Source organism: Sus scrofa, chromosome X, assembly GCF_000003025.6.
Source record: "Sus scrofa isolate TJ Tabasco breed Duroc chromosome X, Sscrofa11.1, whole genome shotgun sequence".
Classification (NCBI taxonomy): Eukaryota; Metazoa; Chordata; class Mammalia; order Artiodactyla; family Suidae; genus Sus; species Sus scrofa.
In genome coordinates, this window is record NC_010461.5 from 82,761,291 (window position 1) to 82,786,757 (window position 25,467).

The 25,467-nt window shown below is 42.1% G+C and overlaps 2 protein-coding genes across 2 annotated transcripts in view; both read left to right on the forward strand.

Moving 5' to 3' along the window:
- Positions 262 to 13,662, forward strand: TMEM35A (transmembrane protein 35A). Its single transcript, XM_003135235.4, has 2 exons — positions 262 to 540; positions 11,852 to 13,662. Exons 1-2 carry the CDS (start codon positions 421 to 423, stop codon positions 12,269 to 12,271), a joined length of 540 nt encoding a protein of 179 aa, XP_003135283.1. The 5' UTR covers positions 262 to 420; the 3' UTR covers positions 12,272 to 13,662.
- Positions 15,085 to 25,467, forward strand: part of CENPI (centromere protein I) — a 50,277-nt gene continuing 39,894 nt past the window's right edge. Inside the window, exons 1-5 of the mRNA XM_003135236.4 lie at positions 15,085 to 15,227; positions 17,190 to 17,425; positions 18,059 to 18,196; positions 22,475 to 22,593; positions 22,878 to 22,985. Coding sequence (XP_003135284.3) covers positions 17,203 to 17,425; positions 18,059 to 18,196; positions 22,475 to 22,593; positions 22,878 to 22,985 — 588 coding nt within the window. The 5' untranslated portion in view covers positions 15,085 to 15,227; positions 17,190 to 17,202. The remainder of the gene's footprint in view (positions 15,228 to 17,189; positions 17,426 to 18,058; positions 18,197 to 22,474; positions 22,594 to 22,877; positions 22,986 to 25,467) is intronic.

Sequence of the window (25,467 nt, forward strand, 5' to 3'; positions counted from 1 at the left end):
TAGAGATAAAAAGTGCTCCTGGTGGGATGTGGTAGAAAGGTCTTCCTTAATTCCTCATTGCAGAGGCAGCCCAGAGACTGAACTTGAACCATAACCCCCCTCCCTCACCGGCCCCCCTTCCCCCACCCCCTGTTTAAGACTTGAAGTTTCCACCTCAGTTTAGGACTACACTTAATTTTGAGACTATTTTTGGCCAGCGACGAGCAAGGGTAGGGCATTAGGACCCAGCGATTGTTGTAGTGAGAGAGGTTGAATCTCAATCTCTCAATTTTTCCCTCGAGCTCCCTCCTCTCCCTTTGTCATTCTAGCTGCCTGCTGCCTCCGCAGCGTTCCTCCAGCTCTCCGTGCTGACAGCCTGCACCTTAGACAGACAGGGTGCGCCAAGCAGAAGGATTAGTCGGGACCTGCCTTGGTGACCCCATGGCATCCCCTAGAACCGTAACTGTCGTGGCCCTCTCAGTGGCCCTGGGACTCTTCTTTGTTTTCATGGGGACCATCAAGTTGACCCCCAGGCTTAGCAAGGATGCCTACAATGAGATGGTAAGTGAAGCAAACGGGTGTTGAGGAGCGCGCCCCCAAGGGCTTGCGAGTACCTCTCCCCTTCTTCCCCCCACCCCCAGGTCCACGGTCCCAGCCCCTTCACCCCAACCCCTACCCCGGACCCTCCCTTCTCCCCAACAACTTTGCGGCTCCGAAGGAGCAGCTGGACAGGAGCGATTTCCTGTGCGGGCTAAGACGGGAGCAACTGTTCTGGAGCCCCTGGATGCCAGTTGGGGGAGGGGTTGCCCAGCGAGTACCCCCCCACACCCCCCAAGTAAATCTAAAGGCTGAGACCTGCGTAACACCTGCCATGGAGTCCTTCCCTCCTTCCAGCACCCCCAAAGTCCAGGCAACCGGTCTGCAAGTCTGATTCCCTCCCCTGGAGCTAAGAGTTTAGCAAGCTGGAGAGTTTATTTACCTTGGGGAAGAACAAAAGGGAAGGAGGAAAGAGCGGAGGGAGAATGGGCTACTAAGGCAAGAAATTTTTAGGGGCGGGAAAGGTATTCCTCATTGCAGGCGGGGAGCCCGATGGTATTCCCCTAAACGCCTGGGCGTGTGTCTATATCGCTGAGACAAAGCCGTCTTAGCCCCAGTAAAGGTCAGCGAGGAGCCTGCCTCGTTCCCTTCTCTTAAGGGAGAGCTGGAGGTTTGGTTTTATTTTGTTTTGTTTGTGGGCTAATCTGCAAAAATCTGCAAAGTCTGCTTTCCCGCTCCTGCAAAATCCTCCGTAAATCCCCACCTTGCCTTCCGTGGTCGCCCAGGGCTAGACCTTCTGCAGGTTTTCCCCTCTGCAGAGTTAGCATCACCTGAAGGTGACTGGCCAAAATCTCTCCTCTGCAACCTGGGGGCTGGGCTGCTCTCCCCAGTTGGGCGTGAAGATGACTTGTTCCTATGCTATGAGAAGGAGATGGCAAGGGATGTTTCCAGCACTTTCGGTCTCTCGCCTCTCCCTCCTGTCACTTTGCTTCTTCATTTCCCCGCCCCAGCTGAAGAGAACCTGCTTCTCACCGCCTTGGCCAGACTGCCAGTGATGGGAGAGAGCCCATTGCTGGGCTCTCAAGGTCAAGAAGGAAAGGAGCTTAGGGGAGGAAGTGGAGGGAGAGAGAAAAGGGGCAAGAGGGACTCCCCATTAGGGCTGAGGCGAGGAGGACTAGCCCCACATGTTGACAGTTGACAGGAATAAATAGCTCTCCTGGAGCCCACTGCAGAGCCTTTCAGAGCCCCTCAACGTGACCTGCAAATGGATGGAGTCTGGCAAATGTTAGACACTCAGAAATGTTTGCGAGCTGCTCTGGCTTCTGTCTCAGGGTTTAAGCTGGTGTTTTCCATGTCTCTCTCACTGCAGGATTACTTTGGAGTCGAGGAGGGAGGGCGGCTGGGACTCAAGGGCCAAGGTCTAGCCCCAGTTCCAAATCCTAATGTGTTTTTCCTTCCCCCTTTCCCTCCTCCCAGCATGTTTGACCAGATGGAATTGAAATCAGGTCAAAACGAGTATCCAAGGCAGCCTGCATTGGGGAGGGGGAGGGGTGGGGTAGCAGAAGCCACCAAAGGCAGAGGGACAGGGTGGAGGGGAATTGCTACTGTATTTTTGTCCTGGCAGTAGTAGTTTGGCTGGCGTCAGATTGTAAATAAATGCATATGCTCTTGCTTTCCTTTCCTTTTCATATATACATACATACATTTATATTTTTGTGTGTGTGTATGCCTTCAGTGTATTCAAGCTTTCCATTTCCTTATTGAGTTAGTACCCTTCTTCAATATACTCCCCATCTTCAAGACCCTGCTCAGCTGCTTTAGAGGCTGCCCAAGCTGCGCCCTAAGTACAGTGTTAGGTTCTGCAGGCAATCCAACTAAGATGGAGTCACTGGGAAGCTTCCTATCAGCTTGGCAGGAGCTCACAAGGAGGACTAGCCACAAATGGGTTTACAGTAGGTTTCTTCCCAAGGAGTAGAACTGTCTATTACAGTCTAATGAAAGGCAAAAGAAACAAATATGAAGATTCCATATCATACAAAAGAACATATTTAAATAGGTGTAATTGAATACAGTAGTACAGAATCATTGTGTGTATGTGTGTGTGTATGTGTGTATGTGTGTGTGTACGTGTACGCACAATTCTGTGCTACTGTGTTCAGGGGCATCTGGAGGCAATGGAAGAACTATATCTGGCTGGGAGGTAAACTTAACAGTAGTATAAAGCTTGGGGAGGATTTTCAGACTGCCCTTTTCCAGGGTCCCCTCCTGCATTGAACATTGGGCCCCAGGTTAGAGATGGCTTTCTGGCATAGGGCCCCCTACATAGTGCCTGGGCTGGCTCAGCTTTATTCTTGAACCCATAGGAAGTGGAGACAATTTAGTTCTAGTGCAAAGAAAGTGCTCAGTTTATATTTGTTGAACAAATGGGTGAATGAATGAGTCATTGTAGCATTGTCTTGGCTGGTCACCACCCTTTTGATTTCTCTGGTTGGGTTTTGATTACGTAGTTCAGAAGCCATTTCTTGCCTCTTAGAAAAGGGTTATAGCTCCTCAGGACTCCAACTGTAGACAAGTTGGAATGATTATTTGGGATTTTCTGTTTTCCATTTAGGAGTGATTCCTCTGCATTGATGGAGTTAGTCATGTATTGACTGCAGTGGCTTTTTATATAAAACCTCCAGGTGTTGTTGTTGCTCTTGTTTATGATTTGTTCTTTCAAACATCTCTCTGGGATAGATTTATTTTTTTAGGTATGTTTATTTTACTGATTGCTAAACTGAAACAGAGCAAGTTTAAGGACTTGTCCAAGATTGTAGGGTAAGTTGAGGTTGGAGCAGAGATTAGAAATCGAGTCCCTGATTCAATATTCCCAGTAGTCATTAACAATTACAACCACTTTGTTTTGGTCAGAACTCACAATTGAGTCTTGCAAATATCTGGCACATTCTTTCTTCTTTTTTAAAAATACCAGTTCAACTGCTCTGATCCCAAATTTTGGGGTTTCATTTTACTTTGAAACCAATTTTGCAAATTTTGACGTTTTTTGCCTTTCTGTGAACTCTTTCATTGTTGTTGTTGTTAATGCTCTAAAACCATTAGTGTTATGCTTAATCCCCTCCATGGGGAATCACTGCTAAAAAAACAAACAGACGAATGACTTTGAACTTTCCTGTCTCTACTGGGGCAGCCAGGAAAGGTTAGTGGAAAGAGTACAGGCTTTGGGTCCTGTAGGTTTGGGTTCAAGTCCTAACACTCTTAGTGTCTCAGTTTTCTCATCTGTAAAATGAGCATAATAATACCTAACTCAGAAGGTTGTTGTAAGTATTAACTGAGATTGCATATAGAAGCATCTCATACAGTGTTTAAATATGGTAAGTGTTCAAAAAATACTCTGGGTCCAGGTGATGATGATAACTGATTCTGTTTTATGCAGTGGTTTCCTGGCAAATTTGAATGGCCAATTTAAGGGATTGAGATCAGGCTTTTAGAAGAGCAAGATGCTATTTTCCTGTGCCCTGGGGAATAGACCTTTATGCAATCAGTTAATATCGAAAATGCCACACTTGCTGCTGGGTAATACACGGTGGATACCGTGCAGAATTTTCAGATGCCTCTCTTGAAGAGCCAGCCCATCTGGTGTGTGTCACCCCATACCTCCTCCCAATTTAGCAAGTGTCTTTACAGAGTACTCTAAATCCATGTGAATTCAACACGACTGACCACTCTCTTCATGAAATGCCTTCATTAATTCACTTGAAATTGGGAGACAGTGCTTACAAATGCTACCAAATAGTTTAACATATGAATGGTGGACTTGCTCTAAATTTTGGTATTTAGCTCTTTGTAGTAGTAGTTCCATCCTATGAGCACAAAGGGCCACAAATGGAATAGGAAGAAAACACCAAAAACCTGTCACATTGAAGCCAAGGGATTTTTGACCCCGAGGAAGACAGGGCAAGTCTCTACCACTTCTTTGCATTCCTTCCCCCCCCCCCCATCCCAGGGAAGGTTTGTTGATTTGAATGATTTGCTTACTTATAGTTAGATGCCCTCCTGTTTATGTGACCCTGGGGAAATACCCCTGATAGGTTTGGGCAGTTTGTTCTATGTCCATAGGTGATCTTTTATGCTTCCAATCATGCCATTAATTGCTTTCCATCTAGATTATAAGATAGTGATTCACTGGTGCTTTGACTGTTCTCTCAGGTGGTACAGTACTAGTACCTATATGCCCTTAGAGAGGCAACTGACCCTGAGACGCGAAGTGGCTTTGCTTAGTTCACACAGCTAGCCAGCCTAAGCTACACTATACTGGAATTTATGCCAGGGAGTATGTAGCCTCTCAACCGCCAACAGCTGTGCTTGTTTCAGAACAACTTTTGACTGACAATGGAAGTCAGACTCTTCTGTCCTTAGGTGCAATCTGAGAGGGATCCACTTTGGTTCGTAGGACCAGGTGTGCCAGCTTTTTTTTTAGGTGGGCATTATATGACAGTGGAAAGTAGATCTGCTTAAAAAGTGATTTTCATTCACATGGACACTTGGCAATTAAACATGTGGTGGCTTTTTATTGCATTTAGGAAATGATCTATGATTCACATATGGCTTTTTTTCCCTACAGAGATTCAGGAAAATCATACTTGAGTCAGTAAATTTTGCAGCACTTACACAGCCTTTATAGTCTAAGATAGCAACCAGGCTGAGATTTTTAGCCAAAATATATTTTTGTCAGTGTCCTCTTCTGTTCTGATATAGTTTTTTTCTTCCGTAAATTATATTGAAGTATAGCATTCATATTGAAATGTACACCTAAGTATACAGCTCCAGGAATTTTCAGAATCTTCCTGTGAAACCAGCACCCACATCAATAAATTGGACATGACCAGTACCCCAGAAACCTCCCTCATGGCCCCTTACTTACCTCCCTAAGGGTAAATCCTGACTCCAAACAACATAAGTTAGTTTTACTTGTTTTTGAACTTTATATGAATGGAATTATACAGTATATTAGTCAAATAATTTTTTCTTTTACTCAATTGACATAAGTGAACTCAAATGGACCAAATCACTTGCCTTCTGTTCCCATTTGTCCTGTTAGCTGGCTTGGATTGGTTACTGTGATTGAAGATAAATATTGTTAGACAGTTGTGAGCTGTTCAAATTTAGTGTAAATAATATGAGATCATGGGAGGTCCTGCTCTTGCTGTGGCTCAGTGTTTAAGGAACCCGACTAGTATCCATGAGGATGCGGGTTCGATCCCTGGCCTCACTCATGGGTTAAGGATCTGGTGTGGCCGTGAGCTGTGGTGTAGGTCGCAGACGCAGCTCGGATCCTGTGTTGCTGTGGCCGTGGCATAGGCCAGCAGCTATAGTTCTGATTTGACCCCCTAGCCTGGGAACCTCCATATGCTGTGGGTGAGGCCCTAAAAAAAAAAAAAAAAAAAAAAAAAAAAAAAATGAGATCATGGACCCTGGGGTGTTGTGAAGAATAAATGACAAAAAGAAAAAAACAGATGTAACTAAAGAAAGGCTCCATGTGCTTTTGACTCATGTCTGAATCATATCTTCTCATACCATAAGAATGGGCCTGCTTGATTCATTGCTATTATCATTAAAACAATTACTGTGGCTTGCAAACATATATTCTAATTGTGTGGTTCATTAATGATAAAATATGTGTGTGTAGCCCTTGGTTGATGCTATGACACTATGATTCTTTGGCTAAATCTCCAAAATACTTATTTAATTTACAGAGGGGAAACCAAGGTAATAAAATACTTAGTAATTTTCTCCAAGCAATTTAGGGGCAAAACTAAAATCAGAGTTTAGCTTATTTTAGCCCAAGGATATTGCTAGATGACTGCCTTTGATTAAAAGGATTTGACACATTAGACTAAACCCTTCTCTCTCCTGCTTCCTTCCTCTATAAGGAAACTATGGTTACAGGGTCTGGGTCACGGCAATGAAAAGGAAACAGACCCAACAAAGTGAACCACCAGGGGGCTTTTGGGAGAGTGACTCAGTCAACTCTTTATTCTTACTATCAGAACAATTAATGTCTTTACAGATCTAATGACTATAGACTCAAGATATGTGACCCTTCTATTGTTAGAATTGAGGTGGCCTGGACCAAGCATTGATGGGGCTGGCAAAATAGTCAGATACTTTTGATGTCTCCATCCTGCTGCACAGGAGAAAGAATAAAGGACTTTCTATAATGTCAAGACCCCATCCACACTTAGTCCCCTCTCTAGCAAATTAAACATTCCCTGTCTGGAATCCTGGAGAATAGATGCTATCTGTACCTACGCACCTTTGAACTAAAGATTTGATGAAATGGCTTATCCACAGTCTCCTTTTCAGAAAAGAAGGAAAGAAAGAGGCAAGAGCTGCATAAAAATATCCACAGCTGTGGTTTAAAAGGTTAGATAAATAATTGAAAAAGTAATATGGAGTTATACCAAATGGAGAGGAAAATGATCACTGAAGTCATAGGAACTTGATATAAGACCTGGAATTTGGTCTACAGATTCCACCTTAGTATATAGATAAGAATCTATTCTTGAGTGATGGATGGTTAGTCCTAGGCAAAAAAGGAATGTTTCCAGAAGCCACTCAGCCAGCATCTGGAAGTCTTGGCTCTGAACTGACTGCAAGAAACTCATCCTGCTTCCTGTGTTCATGATGTCAGAAGGTTACACTTAGGATCTAGGAACTGCCTCTTGGGGAGCTTTGTTTTGCTAATTAGAAAAGGTCCTAACTGAAAAGTGCTAAGGAAGACTCTTGGGTCTAGATTTCTTTCCCTAAAGTTCCCCTGCTACCATCACCAGAATGCAGAGGGAGAGAGAGTGGGCAGGTGGCATCTAGGTTAATAGTGAGAGGAAACCACCAGATGCTTAACTTTAAGCTCAGCTCTGCTCCACACGGGTCTAGCTTAGTTTAGCCCAGTGTTTTACTCTGCCTACTGGTCAACTTCTCTCCTAATTTGTCTCTGAAAATCTCCGATTTAACCTAAAATGGGGAGAGGGAAGAACAACCAATACTTTCTATTTCCTTACATGCTCAGGAACAGGGTAGGGGAGGTGAAATTTTAAATAAAGCCAGGATCTGTCAGGGCCATGATTAGGTAAATATGTCAGGCAAGGCCATGCAAGTGCAGAGTCAGATTCTGTCTTTGTTTAAAGTTGTGATATTCTGTTTGTTGTGGACATTATTATTATTTTCTTTCATACTTGTGGCATATGAAAGTTCCCAGGCTGGGGTCAAATTGGAGCTGTAGCCACTGGCCTACGCCACAGTCACAGCAACACAGGATCCGAGCCTCATCTGTGACCTACACCACAGCTCACTGCAATGCCAGATCGCCGGCCCACTGAGCAAGGCCAGGGATAGAACCTGTATCCTCATAGATACTAGTCAGACTCATTTTCGCTGCACCACAGCAGGAACTCCTTATTGTGGATATTATTTACCTTAATCAATGAGTGTTTGGGGGCCTTCTTAAATTCTGCACTCAGAGTAGGTAGCCTTAATCCCAGCCCTGCTTCATCTTAGTCCCAGTCCTGCTCAGGAAAATGAGGCTCAGAGAAGGGCAAATAATTTGCCCAAAGACACCCAACTAGAAAGTGACAGAGATGGGGTATGAAGCCAAGTCTATTTGAATCCAAACCCATGCTTTTTCACTAAGCAACCAGTCTTGTAACAGTCCTCATAGAGGATTATCTTGTGCCACTCATGATAATTAATCCATGAAATAAAGGTGCATTCACCAGAGAAATGACTTAACATTTGTTCCAAACTAGAGTGTGTGAACACTATTCTAAGCGACAGATGCTCCTGAGAGGTCAAGTTGGCTTTCTGCCTGATTCTTTCAATACTTGTCTTGCATCTGGTGCTTTTGACTATTCTCTTCTTAAAATTCTTGGCCCCCATGACCCCATCGCTCCTGGTTTTCCTCCTACTTTTCTGACACTTGCTTCTCTCTATTTTGTGAACTCTCTTACTCCTTCCATTTTTTAAAAATGTCTGTCACACAACTTTGTCCACTGTATACATTTTCCCTGGGCATATTGATAACTATCCACTCTGTGTCTTTGCCCCAGACCTCTATTACTGAGCTGCCTACCAGACATCTCCACTTAAATGGCTAAGAGATATTTTACCTTAAAAAAAAAAAAAAAAAAAAAACTCCCAGTTGAGTTCCTTTCTGCTTCTCCGCCTTCTTCCAGATGCATTCTTCTCCTTTTTCCTCAGTGTCCACATCTGATAAGACATCAAATTCTGCTGATTTTGCATGCAAAGTGTCCTTGACTCTGTCCCCTTCCCTCTATCATTCCTGTCATCACTCTACTCTAGTCCAGGTCTCTCACCTGGTCTCCTGCTTCCAGACGTACTTTTCCCAATCCATCCTCCATGCTATTTCCAGAAGGACCATCCTTAAAAGCAAATTGTGTTGCTCCCCTGGATTATAAGATAAAGTCCAACTCTATAATGCAACACTCCATGATCTGATTCATATCAATCTCTTCTATCTCATGTCTCACCTTGAGCTCCTCCCTCCCCCAGACTATGCTGAACTGGGGCAGTGTGCAAAACACACCAGTCTGAATTGTGCTTCAGGGTCTGTGCTCATCCAGTTTCCTCTGCCTGCAATACCTTTCCCTTATTGATCTTGCAAACACCTGCTCTTCTTTGAAGATTCCATTCTAGCTTTCTCGCCATCTGTAGAGGTTTGACCACTTGTTGTACCTCTACTGTACCTACTACATAATTTATTTCAGCACTCATAGCACTTTATTGTACTTATGTATTTCCGTAAATTTTTTTTTTATAAACTCAATTTCAGGAAGGCAGAGCCTTTGAATGATTGATACCTGTATCCATTGTATCTAGTACAATGCCTAGCACAAGGAGGTACTTGATGAATATTGAATGAATTAATGGATACTTAATGGAAACAAAGTAGTGGGCAAAACCAGTAAGACACCTAATAAAATCTCATCACTTTACTACAAAATGAGGATTGGGCCAATCTGAACAGTGAAAAATATGATTATCTATTACTCTAAGGTCAATATAATTCTATTGCTTTGTAGTATATCCAGTGCCTCCTTCCTCTGTTCCATGATATCTGCCTTTGGGCTACAATGAGACCTTGTACATTATTATATACCACTAACCATACCATTGCTGTTATAATTTTGTTTATGCATGTATTTTCCCTCCACACTAGACCAAGAACTTCTTGGCCCTGCTTTATTCATCTATATATCTCCATCACATAATCCATAATAGGTGTTCAATAAATGTTTATTGAATTGAAATTAATGAACTTGAACCAGGTTAATGAAAGTACTATCTTCCAAAAGCCTAGGGATTTATCACAATGACCATAAGAATGATTTTTGCCTTACTGTATTTTAAAGGTATATAAAGGACTAACACTTGCATACATTTAAATTTTTCTATTGCTTAGCACACATTTTTTTCCCTTTTTTGCTTCTTAGGGCCATACCCACAGCACATGGACATTCCCTGGCTAGGAGTTGAATCAGAGCTGCAGCTGCCAGCCTATGCCACAGTCACAGCAATGCAGGATCTGAGCCACGTCTGGGACCTACACCTCAGCTTATGGCATCGCTGGATCCCCAGCCCACTGAGTGAGGCCAGGGATCGAACCCAAATCTTCATGGACACTAGTTGGATTTGTTTCTGCTGAGCCACAACAGGAACTCCCACTTTTTCTTTCTTTCTTTTTTTTTTTTTTTGGCTGCACCTGTGGCATATGGAAGTTCCCAGGCCAGGGATCAAATCTGAGCCACAGTTGTGACCTACACCACAGCTACCGCAATGCTGGATCCTTAACCCACTGCCTCCCGCCAGGGATCAAACCTGCACCTCAGTAGCCACCCAAGCCATTGCAGAGACAATGCTGGACCCACTGTGCCACAGCAGAACTGCCACTTTTAAAATTTTTTACAGATTCCGCAAATATAAACTCCAGCTCAGCTCTTTTTTTGAATTATCACATATTCCAAATTAGGGAAGTCCAAATTAGTGAGGTTTTACCACCTTGTTTCATTTTTGTTGGTAGTCATGTGCATCTGGGTTTGGACAAGTTGGGCACTAGAAAAGGTGGATGAGGAGTTCCCGTCATGGCGCAGTGGTTAACGAATCCGACTAGGAACCATGAGGTTGCGGGTTCGGTCCCTGCCCTTGCTCAGTGGGTTGACGATCCGGCGTTGCCGTGAGCTGTGGTGTAGGTTGCAGACGCGGCTCGGATCCCGCGTTGCTGTGGCTCTGGCGTAGGCCGGTGGCTACAGCTCCGATTCAACCCCTAGCCTGGGAACCTCCATATGCCGCAGAAGCGGCCCAAAGAAATAGCAAAAAGACAAAAAAAAAAAAAAAAAAAAAAAAAAAAAAGAAAAGGTGGATGAGGCTAATCCCTATCAGTTTTTATGGGGCCAGTGAATTTCCTTTTTTTTTCTCCTTTTTTCCCTGTGACATATGGAAGTTCCCAGGCTAGGGGTGGAATTGGAGCTACAACTGCTAGCCTATGCCACAGCCACAGCAAGGTGGGATCCCAGCCACATTTGCAACCTACACCACAGCTCAGGGCAAAGCCATCCCCCACCCACTGAGCAAGGTCAGGGTTCAAACCTGCATCCTCATGGATACTAGTCACATTCATTTCCACTGTGCCACAATGGGAACTCCATGAATTTCCTTTTAAATGCTTAGTGTTGTTTATGATTTATAATGAGAAAAAATTTAAACTTAAAAAACCAAATTCTCTTACTTTTTTTTTTTTTTTTGTCTTTTTGTTGTTGTTGCTATTTCTTGGGCCGCTCCCGTGGCATATGGAGGTTCCCAGGCTAGGGGTTGAATCCGAGCTGTAGCCACCGGCCTACGCCAGAGCCACAGGAACGCGGGATCCGCGCCACGTCTGCAACCTACACCACAGCTCACGGCAACGCCGGATCGTTAACCCACTGAGCAAGGGCAGGGACCGAACCCGCAACCTCATGGTTCCCAGTCAGATTCGTTAACCACTGCGCCACGACGGGAACTCCCAAATTCTCTTACTTTTGGTGCTGTTTACTAAAGTTTAAATCATAAGAATCTCAGCAGATTACTTTCTTTTTTCTTAATTACAGGACTATTATTTAGGGGGCACAGTAAAAAAAAAACAACAAACAAACAAAAAAAAAAACAGGACACCTTTGGCTGGTGTCGAAAGGGAATTGTGGGGAAGAAGGATTTTGCTTGTGTTTTCTTTGTTCCAATGTTAAAATCATGGTTAACGCAGCAATTTCCTTATGGTATTCCACTCTAGAAACGTGCCTACAAGAGCTATGTCCGAGCTCTTCCTCTGCTGAAGAAAATGGGGATCAATTCCATTCTCCTCCGCAAAAGCATTGGTGCTCTCGAAGTGGCCTGTGGCATTGTCATGACCCTTGTGCCTGGGCGTCCCAAAGATGTGGCCAACTTCTTCCTACTCTTGCTGGTGTTGGCTGTGCTCTTTTTCCACCAGCTAGTTGGTGATCCTCTCAAACGCTACGCCCATGCCCTGGTGTTTGGAATCCTGCTCACATGCCGCCTGCTGATTGCCCGAAAGCCCGAGGACCGGTCCTCTGAGAAGAAATCCTCACCGCCAGGGAATGCGGGGGGTGCCACCGCCAGCAATGCAGGAAATACCGAGGAGCAGCCCACCTTATACGAGAAGGCCCCTCAGGGCAAAATGAAGTTGTCATAGGAAAGCGGAAGTGCAAAAAGTGGACCTTCCAGGCAGTTGCCTCCATGACCCAGGAAGATGTCAGTGTGTGTTTTTCATTTGATTTATTTATCTCGGGGGAAAGGGACAAATATAATCTGCAAGTTAATGGCCTTGTTGGCTTGTGTACACTTATACCCTAAAATGATCTCCCCACATAGACATATGTGCACCACCTTTAATCACTCTGGGGCAACTCTCACATCTTGCTGCATGTACATGTATATGGCTAACTATTGAAGTGTATTTGTGAGATGGACTCCAGCAAGCATGTGACTGTGAAATTATGTGTGGGAAAATGTTACTTACCGTGTCTGTGTGTGTAGGTGTGTGTGTGTGTACGCACGCACGTGCGAAGGAGAAGGCTCTGATCTTGAACTAGTCCTGCATAGGTATTCTCTTATAGACTGATTCTAGTGAAGGCAGAATTAAATAAATGTCCTATAAAAAGAATCCTACTCACTTCTGGTATGAAACAAACTATAGATTCCCATGGGATGGAGGAATCCTTCACTTGATTAAGCTGAAAACTTAAACCTACCACTTTAGGGAAAAGGTCCTTCAATTTAAGACGCTGAGTTATATGTAAGATTAATTAGCCTCTAACAGTTGTCTAAATTTTAAATACTCCATATTGAGTTTAATTAAAATGAGGGAAATGTGCAGTCAATAGATAATCTAATTCTTCAAGTGATAAAATTGGAAGTTTCACCTTGCCTTTGTCCGAGCCCAACCTACTAAGCTCCTCTACTCACAGCTGGAAACTGAAACAGTAAGCTTGTTACCAGACATCTTTTTTGGATTTTCTTAAGTCCAATGCTGCCTCACTTCCACTTTTCTCAGCAGCTAGCCAGGATTTGGCAGCTGCTCTGCTGTTGCGGTTGAGGGAGCAGGGATTAGTCTGTTAGAAGTATGTGAATCTCAAATTCTAGCTGTTCTCTTAAATCATCTGATATTTGACAGAGGAGCTGTATCCAGTGTTTCCCTGACAGACAGATTCGCTATCCCTATTGAATTTTCACTGAACTTTGCTAGTGTAAGCAGAGATCCAAGTTACCCCCATAGTCTCCTCTATACCTCTCTATCATTCCAGTGGGTGGAGTTTAGCTGGTGGGACAGACCTTCAATGTGGGTTACTTGGATTGAGCAGTATGAAAATTTGCTTTCTTCATTACATACTGCAGCTTCTCCTTGTTAGATGTGCTTTGATGGCTTTAATATTATTGTGCCAGGGATGGGGAAGGGGGTGGGGGTGTTGTGTGTGTGGGGAGTACAAATTATTGTATTTTCTTCAATGTCATTGTTCTTGTTAATTGATACCTCTCTGTCTTATTTCTCTCATTCTTTCAAAATAAAAATTTTTGAAGTTTGGAGGAAATTGTCTGGAAAAATAATGAAAATCTAGACAGAAAGGGTCATATTGTGGGATTCAGGCAGTTTTATTTTTGAGTGGGTGTGAGAGAAGAAAGAGAAGGGGGAGGGTAACTTATTATACTAAGGAGGTTACCAATTTTCTGATCTCATTTAAGTTCCCCCACACTCTGTGATGCCAGCGTATAAGACAGAAAGCCTCAGAATTAGGATCTCAAAACAATTTCCAGGTTTGGGGAGTTCCGCTTCATTAAGTGATGCCAAGGGAATGTGGAAGAATGACTTCATAAAAAATTGCAGGTATATTAAATAAAGACGAACCATCACTATATATGTAGCCACAGATTGGTACAAATTCCGGTGCCACAAACTCATTGCAAGTTATTTTACCACTCAGGGCCCCAATTTCATGTACAAAAAACAAGGGGCTTGAAGGCTTCAAATTCTTTCCAATTTATATTTATTCGAGTCTATGACATGATTAAAACTATGAAAAATGACTTGGTGAAATTTTCAATTTTACTAGAAAAGGAAGAGCAGCTATCATAGAAAATACTGAACACTCAGTTCTTAAGCATGATTAAATAAGAGTTCTTGAAAGTACTTTGAAAACCATGTAAGATGTGGTAAATAGTGATTTCGGCCGTATTCTTTCCCAAATGCATCAACTTAGCCCGATTCTTCATCTCTCCCCAAGACGGCAAAGTTTCCTCCTGCAGTTTTGCCTACAGTTTATCGGTATGTTTGGCCTCAAAAAAATCAGTGAGTGTAATTAAATTTTTATCTGTCCTCTCCAGTTCTCTCTCTAGTAAGAGATTAAACTAGGGACTAAGCTCAGGTCTCAAGCCCTTGTTGCTGTTTCAGCCCGTTTATGGTCCATTGATTCCTCAGTCGGGAATCTTTACGTGTTGACTGGCCGGCTACATACAAGGTGTCACATCTGGCTCAGGACACAAGTTTACAGCAAACGCTAGAAGGTATGCGTGCCCATCCTCGGTAAAAGGACAGATTTAGCTGTCCGATTTAGCTGTCCTCTCCTCCCACATCCTAGAGACAGCATCAGCGATCTCAGACCCTTTAACCTGATTCTTTCGCCTACATGGGAGAATCAGCCTTTAAAATTGTGAAGTTTCCAATTTCTTATTTTCCTACAAAGTCCCGACATTTGAGGTCAATCTGAGCAAAAGGATCACTATAATTGGTCTTGTTAAATTCAAAAATCGAGACACTAATTGCTCGGTTTTACGCACGGTGACGACTGAGAATATTATTAGAACACTCGAAACATCAGCCAATCAGCCGTTTTCAACAGCAACGGCCGCGCGTTCCTGGGCCGGGCGGGTGAGGCCTGCAGCTCTGTGGAATTGGGTTTACGTCAGCGTCGGCGCGCGGGCTGCCTCGCGCCACTGAGCTATGACTCAACCAATCAGGCTTCAGGAGGGCGCGCCGCTCCGCCCCGTTGCCGCCAGCGTCGCCCGGAAGCGCATGCGCGGGGCGGGGCCAGCTCGTTTGAATCCGGGAGGTGATGTTTGGACTCTGGCGGCTTTGGGACCGAGGAGTGTTTCAGGTGAGCTGCTTTAAACCACCGCGCAGAGTCGGGGCCCCGAAACCGAATCCTGCAATTTTTCAGGATTTCCTCCAGACCAGGGATCTGTCCAGTGGGCCAAGTTCGCTCGCCGCTGGGGCAAGCTGTGAAAGGGGGCTTCTTGGGAAGCGATGGTCCGGTTCAGCCGGAAAGGGTCAGAAGCTGCTTCCCTGCCCTTTTTTCCTAGTTTGTAGGACCCTCGGAAACAGCCCGGAACCTGGTGCCACCCAGTGGGTTAGACATACGTATTGCTCTCCTACTTCGGCCTCGTCTGTTCTAGGGATGTGGGCTTGAGTGTCATTACGGCCATTCCCTTGATTTTTCCCATTGAAGCCAAAAACTTAGAAGACATTCTGGTTTCCTCTCTTTCCTTTTTCTCTACATTCAAGACTTTTATTATGGTCTTGTCTTGCCTCCAAGACATTACACGAATACAGTCATTTTCTACCTCTTCCACCATTTACACCTTAGGTCTAGGTTGAGACTGCAATCATACCTCTTTGGACTTCTTCAAGACCCTTTTAATTGTCTATTTCCACTCCTGGAATCCTAACGTTCTATTCTCCGCGTTGCAGCAAAAATGGTCTTAAAACATAAGTCAGATGGTATCACTCCCTGTAACACTGCTCGCTTCACCTGTAGTTACCTATGACACTTAAAATCTAGTGTTCTTACTCTGGCCTACAACTCCCAGTATAGTAGTCCCTGGTTGCCTCTCTGACTTCTCCTCCCGATACTCTACCTCTTTCATGCCACTACCCCCTTGGCCTCTTACTGGTGTTGTGCTGTTTTCTTTAACACACAAAGCTCTTGCTTTAAGGTCTTAGCATGCCTTGCTCTTTCCTTTCCTTGAAATACTCTTCTACCAGCTCTTAAGATGGTTGTTTTTTTCTTGGTATTCAAATCTTAGCTTAAAGCTGACAGAGAGGTTTTCTCTGAACACTTATTCCAAAGTAGCTTCTCACCCCCACTCTTTTTCTATCACATCGCTGTATATTATGTTCACTCTGAATTATTGACTCTTATACTCCTTACACCCCCATAAATTTCATGAGAGCAGAGACCTTGACTGTTCAGTTATTTTATCTCTGATCAGTAGAACTGTGCTTGGCATATAAACGATGCTCAGTAATTATTTACTGAATAAGTGAATTAGCAGGGAATGTTTCTGCTCTGAGAATCCTTAGTTTGGCCACCAATTGGTGTTTTGAACTATGCAGTTTTAACTTAGCACTGACAAAGCAGGCAGCATAAAAGATTAAAAGCAAAATCAAGGCAGAGTGGAGAAAGATAGGAGTGAGTGGAGAAAGTAACATTGAGTTTGAGATGGATTAGTATTGCACTCAGTTATGTGATACAGCCCTTTTAAGAGAACTTGTTATGTTGCCTATACTCTTACTGATTTGTTTTTTTTTTTCCCCATGAGAAGGCCAATCAGCTGGTGAATGTTACCTTAGAGAGTTGCTTCTCTCTCTTCCTATTTAAGTCAAGGACTTACCGAGAAAGTTAACTTCTAGGTGTTATTGCCTGGATTGCTGTCAGTTCTTAAATTGTATACTTGTGGAGTTCCCCTCATGGCGCAGCGGAAACAAATCCAACTAGGAACCATGAGGTTGCGGGTTTGATCCCTGGCCTCGCTAAGTGGGTTAAGGATCTGACGTTGCCATGAGCTGTGATGTAGGTTGCAGACACGGCTTGGATCTGGCGTTGCTGTGGCTCTGGCATAGGCCGGCAGCTGTAGCTCAGATTGGACCCCTAGCCTGGGAACCTCTATATGCCTTGGGTGTGGCCCTAAAAGGACAAAAGACAAAAAAATTATATACTTATATGTTAGGTGCTCTGTACTAAATGTGGGGAATATAGGCAGATGTGGTCCCTGTCTTTGTGGAGTAAAAAGGGGCCGTTTGGCTGGTTAATGGTAACTTTGCACTTGTTTGTATATAGAATATGTGCAGTAATGTCATCTCAAAAGAAAGTTAAGAACTCTCAGGCACGAAAAAGGACTTCACAAGGTAGTAATAATTATCAGACTAGACTCTCGGCCTGGAAAGCACAAGAGGACCTGAGTGTCTCAAAGAGCATCTCGAAACATGGACAAAACAATTCACTGGAAGATTATGAACATGCTGACGATCAAGCAGAAGATGCTCTGCAAATAGCATTGAGATACTTTGAGAAAGGTAAGACAGATTGTTTTCCTTATGTAAGTCCTATTCCTGTAAAAAATATTCTAGACTTTTTTTTTCTTAAGGATTTTCAAAGAAAACCATATGTTGATCATACATGATTTTGTTAATTTAATGGACATTTATTGAGCACTTACTACATACCAGTATGCTAGGTGCTAGAGATACAACAATGAAGCATGTTCCTGGCAGAGTTGTTTCCAAACTGCTGCACATTGAGATAACCTGAGAATCTTTAAAAACCACTTGCGTCTGATGTCCACTCTTAGACTTTCTGATTTTACTGATATGGGGTGTAGCCTGGGCATTGTGATTTTTAAAAAGGCTCCTTAGGTCCTACCAATGTGCAGCAAAGTTTGGGAACCACTGCCCTAGTTACTGAAAGAGCTTTTAGTATAAGTTCATTGCTTTTAGTTAGTTTAGAGCAGATATGCCAGGGCAGGATTCAGTTTTCCTTACGGAAGGTACTATTGCTGTGAAATATTCGAGTTTTAAAGGCTTTGAGAGTTTTTAAGGAAGAAACTTTTTACAAGAAGCTATTCCTTTAAAGTATCCTAAGTTGTTATTGAGGCTAAGGAGTGAAAGAATTTTAAATGCCTCACTATTTAATACTGTTCCTTCTTCTAGGTCCCACTAAAACGTCACAGAGTAAAGATAAAACCTTAGAGAAACACTTGATAACTGTGGAAAATGTGGCATGGAAGAGTGGGTTAGCTCCAGAAGGAATCGACATTCTACTAAATGTGGCACTCAGTGGTAAATTTGGTACGTCAAAGGGATACATTTTTCATCAGTTTGCTATTAGTTTTGCCTTTCAGATTTTGAATTAGATTGTTAAGGGAATCAATTGCAGTTGAAGAACTGTATGTTTTTCCTATTCTCTTCACAAAACCAATCTGATAAAATTATAAAATGGGCATTTCTTGTGTTCAATCTGCCTTAAGAACTAAAAGTTTCTATGTGCATATGCTAAAACGGCTAGTTATCACATATCTCTACACATAAAATGAATTCTTGTTACCAAATACATGGAAGCCATTTATAGTATTTCTCTTAGGAAGCGTGAGTAATAATTTAAGTAGTGTTATTGGAAGGCACCTTAAGAGATCACTTTAAGTTCATTTATCTATGGTAAGTCCCTATTGATACTGTCTCCATTCTAGTGTCTATGACCTTAACAGTGAAGGTGCTTTTTGTTTTGTGCAAATTCTTTCCTGCCCTAAGTTCATTTGCAGTGTGGGGCATGCGGGGGCGGGGGGGAGATCTTTAGAAAGAAATGATATCTGCCCATTATTCTTTTCACTTGAGAAGCTCCCCCTGCCCCTTCAAGCCTGTGGCATGTGAAAGTTCCCAGGCCAGGGATGGAAACCATGTCACAGCAGCGACACCACCAGTCCTTAACCTGCTGTGCCACAAGGGAATTTCAAGAATCTTAACCTACCCTCATCCAAATTTAGACTTAGAAAGTATTTTAAACCTTGAATATCCTATTTTTTTTGTTTTGTTTTGTTTTTTTTTTGGCTTTTTGCCTTTTCTAGGGCCACTTCTGAGGCATAGGGAGGTTCCCAGGCTAGGGGTCTAATTGGAGCTATAGCCGCTAGCCTTTGCCAGAGCCATAGCAACGTGGGATCCGAGCCTGCGACCTACACCACAGCTCACGGCAACGCCAGATCCTTAACCCACTGAGCAAGGCCAGGGATCAAACCCAAAACCTCAGGGTTCCTAGTCAGATTCGTTAACCACTGTGCCACAACGGGAACTCCCTGAATATCCTAATTTTAAAGTTGAAGAAACTGAAGCCCAAAGTGGTTAAAGAAACTTGCTTAATCTCAGAGCTAGAACTGGGAAACTCAGATCTCCTAGCTCCTCTTCTAGCGTTTATACCGCAACACACTGCTACCACATTTTCTACTTTTTGAAAAATTTAGTTTTTGGCCATGCTCACAGTATGTGAAAGTTCTCAGGCCAGGGATCAAACCCATGCCACAGTGGTAACCCAAGCCACGGTTGTGACAACACCAGATCCTTAAACCTCTAAGCCACCAGGGAACTCCTACTTTAAAAAAAATTAAGATAATGGCTCAAAACGATACTTAATTTATTTATTTATGCTTTTTTTAGGGCCATACCCACAGCAGATGGAGGTTCCCAGGCTAGGGGTCGAATCAGAGCTACAGCTGCTGGCCTACACCACAGCTACAGCAATGCAGGAGCCTTAACCCACTGAGCGAGGCCAAGGATTGAACCCACAGCCTCACGGTTTCTGGTCAGATTTGTTTCCACTGTGCCATGTTGGGAACTACAAAATGATACTTAATGTACTATTTTCTGGCCCCCTGCATATTGGGTTCCTTTGTGTGTACTCTGTTATCATGTTTGCAGGGGTATGTGTATGTATATGTGTGTGTTAAAGCAACAACACATTCCTAGCCAAATTCAGTATATGACTTCCAGGTATTTTAGTTCTCTCTTTTTACCTGATTAGTTCTGTTTTCCTAGAAAGTTAAATTTGGCCTAATAAAATTGGTCTTCTCGGAATTTCCCATTGTGGCTCAGTGGTAATGAGCCCAACTAGTATCCGTGAGGATATGGGTTCGATCCCTGGCCTCGCTCAGTGGGTTAAATATCTGGCATTGCTGTGAGCTGTGGTGTAGGTCACAGACGCAACTCAGATCCTGTGTTGCTGTGGCTGTGAAGTAGGCCGGCAGCTGTAGCTCTGATTTGACCCCTGGCCTGGGAATTTCCATATGCCCCAAATGAGGCCCTAAAAAGAGACAAAAGACCAAAACAAACAAACAAACAATCAAACAAAAGAAATCGGTCTTCTTGTAAGTGGTTTCAGGTTGTTTGTTCCAACATCTTTCCAGGAATCCATGTTTAACTGGTTAGTGTCTATCAGCAACAATTCTACCTCTCCCTTCTTCCCTTAAAACACATATAGAATGTACAGATGTTTTCTATTTTGGAATTTCGCTTTTCTTTTTTGGTATCTCAGAAATTAATGGTTAGAAGATTTTCATGTTTCCCAGGTCTTATGGCAAATGCATACCTCAGGCTTGGAAATGTATATGACAATTTAAAAAATAATCTCTGGCTTTCTAGTCTTATTTCATTTTTCTGTTAAGCTGGAATTTAGTGACATTCAACGTAGCCTCCTTAATTGCTTTTCTCCTCTTAGTTATTTCTATGATATCCCCAATCACTACTAGATCTTAATATGTAGCTCTTTTGCTCAGTTGAAATGCATTTTCAGAGATGAGTGTGCTAGAAATGTCATCATAATTAGGTGCAAAGGGATTTTATACTCTTTAGTAATTAATTAAAGAGTCATTGGAAGTAAGAATAGAATGTGTACTGAGTTCTCCCTTTGAATTTGGTACATATATAAAGTGTTAGTGGCCAGACTGTTGTAAATTTTACAAGGGTTGGGAGATGGGAGTTGGGGAGAAGAGAAAAATAAAGACAAGAAACCACAAGAGTGGAAAGCAGAGATTTTTATTCTTATGACTCATTACCTGTCATCACTGCTTCCTTTCTTTCCCACAGAATGATGGGTAGGAATTGATGAGGTATATTGTTGCAGTCATATTAGGTAAATAAATCTAGCGATCTGTTATACAACATAATTATAGTTAGTAGTGTTGTTTAGAATACTAGAAATTTGCAAGAGAGTAGATTTCAGGTGCTCTTAACCACACACAAAAGTGCTAACTATGTGAGGAGATAAAATTTTTATTAGCCTGACTGAAGTAATCATTTTACTATTTATTCAGTCAGTATCTGCAGGGTGTTGGTTCCAGGACCTCCTAGGATACCAAGATCCTAGGATGCTCAAATCCCTTTTATAAAATGGTATAATAGTTGCACATAACCTACACAGTCCTCCTGTATACTTTAAATCACCTTTAGATTATTTATAATACTTAATATAGTGTAAATATTACATAAATAGTTGTCAATACAATGTCGATGCTGGGTAAATAGTTGGCCCTGCGTGGCTAATTCAAGTTTTGCTTTTTGGAACTTTCTATAATTTTTTTTTTGCAGATATTTTCTATCTGTGGTTGGTTGAACCCACAGATACAGAATCCATGGATGTGGAGGGCCAACTATATCATATCATCATGTTGTTCATTTTAAATGTATACAATTTTTATTAAAAAGGTCTACACCCTTAGGAAAAGAAAAGATGTGTATAAGATTTCTGAGAATACTACTTGAAGGCCAAGTTAAGGACAGTGTTATTTCATGATTATATAGGATTAAAAAGGAAACTAATTATACTAAAATATACTTATCGGTTTTTTTTATGGCTGCACCTGCAGCATATGAGAGTTCCCAGGCCAGGGAGTGAATCTGAGCCTCAGCTGCAGCAAAACTAGATCCTTTAATCCACTATGCGGAGCCGGGATCGAATCTGTGCATTCCAGGGAACTCACCTTTTTTTTTTTTTTTTTTTTTTTAGCATATTGATAGAGTTGTGCAGTCATCACTGCTATCTAATTTCCAAACATTTTGGAGTTCCTGTCTTGGCTCAGTGGCTAATGAACCTAACTAGTAACCATGATGTTGCGGGTTTGATCCCAGGCCTTGCTCACTGGATTAAGGATCTGGCATTGCTGTGAGCTGTGATGTAGGTCTCTGATGTGGCTCGGATCCCCTGTTGCTGTGGCTGTGGCGTAGGCCAGCAGCTGTGGCTCCAATTCAACCCCTAGCCTGGGAACCTCCATATGCCGCAAGTGCGGCCCTAAAAAGAAAAAAAAAAAATTCCAAACATTTTCATCATACCAAGATGAAATCCTGTACTCATTCTCCCTTGTTAAATGAAAATATCAGAGCCAAAGAATTTGCTTTAGAGTTTATATTAGAACCTAAAGGTACATTTTTGTTTCAAACTATCTTTTGTAATGATGATAAGAGATACCAAATATTACTTTATTGCCTGCAGTGTAAAGTGAAATTTTTAGAAACAAAAATGAATAATAGTAAGGGAACAACTAAGACACTAAAATGTAGTTTAATTAGAGTTTGTCTGCTTTCCAGGGAGTGCTGTAAACACTCGGATATTCAAGTGTCTGATTCCAGCAACTCTAATATCAGAAAACTCTGTGGTTAAGGCAGTTTCCTGGCTTTGTGTTGGCAAGTGTTCTGGTAGCACTAAGGTAATCTTTTTAAACACTTTCATGATAAGTCCTTCAGAATCACTCAAGGGCTGGCAAGGAAGAACCACTTATAGAGTAATGGCAGTGGCCTTTTGTGCAAAGCCTATAGTTTTGGAACAATATAGCTTGATGTGAGGACTCTGTTCAAACTGAAATTTTTACTGAGAAATAAAATCTATTATCATACTTTTTGCTAGAGGTTTCTAAAACAGCCCTGAAGGGGGAATTAAGCTCTTCTCTGCCAGTTATATTTCTCTAAAGATAAGCATTTTGTCTTTCAATAGATACTTTTTTACCGTTGGCTGGTTGCAATGTTTGACTTCATTGATCACAAGGAGCAAATTAACTTGCTCTATGGCTTCTTTTTTGCTTCCTTGCAAGATGATTCAATGGTAAGTAAAACTTTAGACAACATCAAATGTTACATACTTGTGTATCAATGTACCAGATGCACTTCAAAATGCCACACAACTTTCCTTACTTATACAATGTATGAAACATAGAAAAGTATGAAGAGTAACATATGTACCTATCTCTCAGATTAACAAAGAACATTTTTACTGGGTTTCTTTTATATCTTCTTTTAAGGAAATAAAATGTTACAGATAGAATTGAGTCCACATTGAAGTCTCTTTGCTGATCTAGAGCAATGATTGCCGTCTTTTCCCTTTTAAACCACTTAAACAGAGTCCTCTGGGTCACTTATTCTACATTTTCTTGATTAACACTGCAAAAACCTCATCAGAATTAATGAGAGGGAGAGGATTACTTTTCATGAGATGCCAATGGACTGATTTTGATTAAATAGCATAATTATTCCCATTGAAAACATTAATAACTCTTAAGAAATCAATCTACTGTCCACCTGGAAGACTTTCAAGGACCATCAATAGTTCCCAGACCATGTGAACTATTCATCTAACAACTTCCTTGCCTTTGGGAGGGGAATTTAGTTGTTGATTCCATTTTTAAAAATTGACTGTGTTCATTGCATTGTATGAGGCAAGGTAGAGTGTTCAAAATCTAGCAGAGAGTTTTCTGTTCCAGGAGTTTACAATCCAGTTGGGGGATTAAGGAAAGCACATAAAGTTACATCACAGTGCATAAGGTAAATTGTCAGAGACAGTATATAATAATGTGAGGATAATAATTGCCATCATATTTTCAGGAAGGAAGAGAGCACTGTAAACTACAGTGATTAGAAAAAGCATCAGAAAGTATGTGAGGGGAGTTCCTGTTGTGGTACAGCAGAAACAATCCGACTAGTATCCATGAGGATGTGGGTTGATTCTTGGCTTTGCTCAGTGGGTTGGGATCCAGCATTGCCGTGAGCTGTGGTGTAGGTTGCAGATGTGGCTCTGATCTGGAGTTGCTGTGGCTGTGATGTAGGCTGGTAGTTGTAGCACTGATTCGACCCCTAGGCTGGGAACTTCCGTATGTTGCAGGTGCCGCCCTAAAAAGCAAAAAAGAGAAAGAAAGAAAGTATGTGGGCATTGAGCTGGGCCTTGGATCTTGAATAGGATTTGAGATTTGATGTTTGATATGGCAGGAATATTTCAAACAAGGTTGTGAAATGTGTAAATTGTATTTCCGGAGACTTTAGATCAGACCGACTTAATTGCAGTTGGTGTCAGGCAGTGATGGGTGGTAAATTTGAAAAAATTGGGTGAGGAAAAATTGTAGAGGTCTTTAAATGTGATGCTAAGGAATTTAAACTTTGTCCTCTAACCAGAAGGGAAATCACTGAAAAGTTTTAGGCAGAACATGTTGAATGCAGCACTGCTGGAAGTTGTAGTGCCAAACATCATGAATTAAGATGGAGGCTAGAATCAAGAAAACTAGTTAGAAGACTAACGTGATAGTCCAGGTTTAACATAATGATATACTAAACTAACAATTTTCAGATACACCCTGGATCCCTTTAGGCTCTCTATGATGATGGTGGATAAAACTCCTGGCACCTTAGCCCAAATCAGGGCAGTGGGACCACACTATAGTAGTGGTCTTTGTAGTTCTCCTTGTGGTAAAAAACAAAAATGCTGTTTTTATACACTTAATAATGTCCCAAATGAAGCAGTAAAAATTAATTCAGTAATTATATTAAACTTTGACCTGGGAGATATGTCTTAAATACTGTTTGATGAAATAAGTACAAATAAATCACTTCCACATACTGAAATAGAACAGTTGTCCTGAGGAAAAGCACTTATGTGATTGGGTTATGAGCTAAACTAGCTGCTTTTTTTCATTGAATACCATTTTTACTTCAAAGAATGACTGACATGTAAACTACTGGTTATTCAGACTTGGGTATTTGGCACATATTTTCTTGAAAATGAACAATTGGGCTGGTCATTTCAAAGAAACTGGTAATATTTGTTGCCAATGACAAAATTTGAGCTTTTAAGTGAAAATTACAAGTTTGAAAAATTTATATCTACTGCTGTGAACTCAACAGCTTCCTGATACTTAAAGACTTTCCTGATGAGAAAGGAGCAGTACTAATGAATGTGATTTTTACATATCATATAATGAAATGTGTCAATATTTGGAGGCTCGGTATAACTAGTTTCCAAATGATCAAGTATGATACAATGAAATTATTCATGGAAGTTCCTGTTGTGGCTCAGTGTTAACAAGCCTGACTAGTATCCATGAGGATGAGGGATCCACCCTGGCCTCGATCGGTGGGTTAAGGATCCAGCGTTGCTGTGAGCTGTGGTCTGTGGTGTAGGTCGCAGACATGGCTTGGATCTAAGGTTGCTGTGACTGTGGTGTAGGCTGGTAGCGACAGCTCTGATTTGACCCCTAGCCTGGGAGCTTCCATATGCTGTACATGTGGTCCTAAAAAACAAAACAAACAAAAAAACCCTA

Bases quoted from the DNA above. Each gene is read 5' to 3' on its own strand.
- TMEM35A (XM_003135235.4), top strand. From the start codon at position 421: ATGGCATCCCCTAGAACCGTAACTGTCGTGGCCCTCTCAGTGGCCCTG. The intron at 541-11,851 runs GTAAGTGAAGCA...ATTCCACTCTAG, and splicing joins AGGATGCCTACAATGAGATG to AAACGTGCCTACAAGAGCTA.